Source organism: Phytophthora parasitica, assembly GCF_000247585.1.
Source record: "Phytophthora parasitica INRA-310 unplaced genomic scaffold supercont2.27, whole genome shotgun sequence".
Lineage (NCBI taxonomy): Eukaryota > Oomycota > Peronosporomycetes > Peronosporales > Peronosporaceae > Phytophthora > Phytophthora nicotianae.
Genome location: NW_008649013.1, coordinates 662234 through 665508, shown reverse-complemented (window position 1 = coordinate 665508; position 3275 = coordinate 662234). Strand labels below are relative to the sequence as shown.

At 47.5% G+C, this 3275-nt stretch overlaps 2 protein-coding genes across 2 annotated transcripts; both read right to left on the bottom strand.

Annotated features, from left to right (window-relative positions):
• Positions 1-31: 31 nt before the first annotated feature.
• PPTG_22987 (hypothetical protein) lies at positions 32-370 on the bottom strand (the record flags this gene model as incomplete). The annotated part of the gene is made up of 1 exon (XM_008907796.1): positions 32-370. A coding segment is annotated over one exon (339 nt), but the record flags the coding sequence as incomplete, so codon positions are not given.
• A 649-nt stretch (positions 371-1019) lies between these two features.
• Positions 1020-2419, bottom strand: PPTG_11670 (hypothetical protein; the record flags this gene model as incomplete). Its single annotated transcript, XM_008907795.1, has 1 exon — positions 1020-2419. One exon carries the CDS (start codon positions 2417-2419, stop codon positions 1142-1144), a length of 1278 nt encoding a protein of 425 aa, XP_008906043.1. The 3' UTR covers positions 1020-1141.
• Positions 2420-3275: the final 856 nt, after the last annotated feature.

Below are 3275 nucleotides of genomic sequence, written 5' to 3'. Positions count from 1 at the left end.
TAGGAGTGATTGTTTTCTTTGAAGTCTGAACGAGTTGCGTAAATTTCTGGTATCGTGCAAGTTCTTGACGCAACGTTTCGCTCTCTTCTCGAAGACATTCGCGCTCTAATACAAGTTGCTGCATCTGATGCTGGACTTGGACTGTCCTCCCACGACCGGTACAGTCACCGTTTCGACTCAAACCGGTGAGGCGCTGCTCCAGTTCCTGTTCCAGACGACGACACTCCTCGTGCATGTTCTTCTTCTGGTCTGCACGTCGGCCTCGAAAGCGCAACATCCGCTTGCGATGGAGCTCAACCTTTCGCATGTCCTTGAGCTCTTGAGGCCACTTTCGGATCTCTGCACGTGTAGGCTCTGGATCCTTCTCCATGATTAACAGGTCGAGCTCTTGTGAACAGCTGAACCGTTCATTACTACCAGCTCTGGGGCTGATGTGAGTCATATTGACGGACACTAGGGCGAGCGAAGTCGGCATGGAGTGAGTTGTTGAGGGATAACGTAAGAAACTGAAAGTGTGATTTAATCGCTGCCAGGCACAGGTACACACGATCACCTTGGCGTTGATTATCGATCTGATTCTGGGGGTTAGCGTCCTGCCATCGAGGATGACACGCACGGTATCCCTAAGTTCTGAGGACAGTCCAACCAGCTGTCTGGTTGAGCCCAACAAACACTCAAGTGCTTGCTGTGGATATACATGTACTTACAGTTAAGTATGTAAAACCTCACCTTGATTACCTATTTGGACGATGATAAGACTACGCGTAAACGTTTCGGGTAAGTGTACCGGTACCGTACGGTTCTTCACACGACACGAAGTGTCGACATGGTTTTTCCTTTTCCACCCGAAAAACGAACTCCTCGCCGCGCTGGAGATGTTACAGTATCTGTCGCTTCGAAGAAAAAGATGACTACAAGTACTCTAACTACAACATCTAGCTACCATTGCTCAAAAGAAGAGATACTGAATTTTCTGGCTTTGATATTTCGTCTACTGAAAAAACGTAGGGGCACAAAATTGGTGGTCAAGACTATATCAATTTCAAAGAAAGAGGAATGGGCGTATAGTTGTTATAATCCTTCTCAATACTCCGTATAGACACAGCTAAACCAATATGGTAACGTACCTCTCTACTTCTCTCTAAAACGTTGTCCCACTACGCCCGGATTCCTCCTCTCCAGGCTCAAGAAGCCGAGACAGCATGACTTGCTGTGACCATCGGGAAAGGAATTGGGCCCACTGAAAAAAGAGATTCTGCGCATGGCGATCATCTTGGCAACTCGCCCAGTGGTCGTAGCTAAGATCTACGGTCCCTTCATCCACCTCCGTCAGGGTTACGAACGTGCCTCCTCCTTGTACCCATTCGACTTCATCTTGCGGTTCTTCCGCGGCTCGGCTTCGCTCATTTTCCTTACTGCTAGCGACCACTTGGACGAAGAAAACCTTGCGCATTCCATTAGCCATAGTACGAGACAATCGACGTAGAAAATAGAGATAGCGCAAATGAACTGGGCCAGGAATGTTACACGCCATCACGTACGCATCTTTTTCGATCTCCTGGAGAACTTGCGTACTCGCTTTATTGCGTTGAGAGCGATCCCAATCGGGAGGTGTCACAATCAAAGGTAGTGCTGCCACTTTCGACGTTCGTATCGTGTTGTTCATATCATCCAACGAACAGGCGAATCGAGTAGTAAATCTAGCTTGAGTGAGGACAGACTGGTCCTCCCTTTGAGTAGGAGGAGCGTAATGCATACTCCAGCCGAACAGCGTCCCCACCCGCTTAATATGCGGTAGATTATTGTCCAAACTATCCTTCGTTTGCGTAATAACATCTTCGAACTGCTCTCGTGCGAAGGGATGAAAGAAGAAAGAGGACTCGCTGTGTCGGAAATGCACACGCCAACCCAAATCATGGGAACGGGTTGTCCACTGAGACTTTTGACTGGCTTCGTACACGTTTTCATTGCTTGCATCGTTATTTTCAGTGCGAAAATCGTTCAGACCTTGTTCGGTAAGTGAACAAAGGCGCTTATGTTGCTGGAGCCTTTTCCAGAGGTCGACGTTTTCGGTGCGAAGAGCGTCACTTTCAAGGACGAGGCGATTCATTGCTTGACTCAGTTCGCTTTCGTTGCGTTTTGTAGCCGCGCGTTTCGACTGTGCAAGGTACTGATTGTATTGGAGCTCAAGTTGTGCTCGTTCGTTTTGCATGGACTTAAGCTGGCTTCTCCTGTGGGTTCGCAGACGTGCCATGCCTTCGCGGTGCTGCTGTCTTCTCCAGTCAGCTTCGACTTGCTTGGTCCATTCTTGCAGAGTCGAGTCGGCCCAGTCGCGAAGCCTTAGATCCACTGCTCCTGTCGTATCCTGACGACCCACGGGAGCTACGGCAGCTCCACCGTTATTAATAGCGGTGATCATAACTCGACGCTGATGTGATCCCCCCCTAGAAATTGGAAATGTGACGACAATTGACTGATCCTACTCCTCGTTGGATAGAAAGCTTGAGATAGAACTGTATTTTACGTACCATCTGTAGACTGTGTGCTCAGGTGCGCGGTATACACTGTATACTGCATCATACACGGTACTATATTACAGCTGTGCCTGGTCTATTATACTAGTAGTGTTATCTGTCTTCAAATGGTCACGCAACTTCGGGGTGGGTCGTCCCATACCCTGCAATATCCAAAGCCTTTAAAGCCATGCAGTGGGCGGGTAGGAACCACATTTCTCTCCTTGCTATGCTATCCAACTTCTAGGTGGATGTTCATTCGATGGCAACTTAGTGCATCAACGTTTGTGGCGATTACGGGGTTGGATGGCCGTGATCACGACTCTCGCATGGACATTTTATCTCGTTTCAAAAGTAAACAATTACTTGCCTGATCATCAGTAACTTTAAAATAAAAATAAATGGGTTTAGCCGCCGAAAATGTGTAAACAAAAGTTGCGATTGCATGAAAACAAGATACATTTGGAGTGGAAGCTTCAATACGCAACTGCAGCACTGATCTACAGAAATCGTTGCTATACTCATTCGTCAGCGTTTGCGTCTCTAATGGCCGTGGCTACAAGCATTGAATCCCAGAACAATCGGAGGAAAATGATCGCTTCGAACATGACGGAAGTCAATCTGGATCTTTTTTCGGTCCGTGATGACATACTTGGCAGCGCTGAAAATCTCTCAATGGACATGGATGTTCCCTTCAAAGAAGTTAAAGTCGTCATATGATGTAGTCTGCATCATTCTCAATCGTTTGCCTTCTTGTAGTTC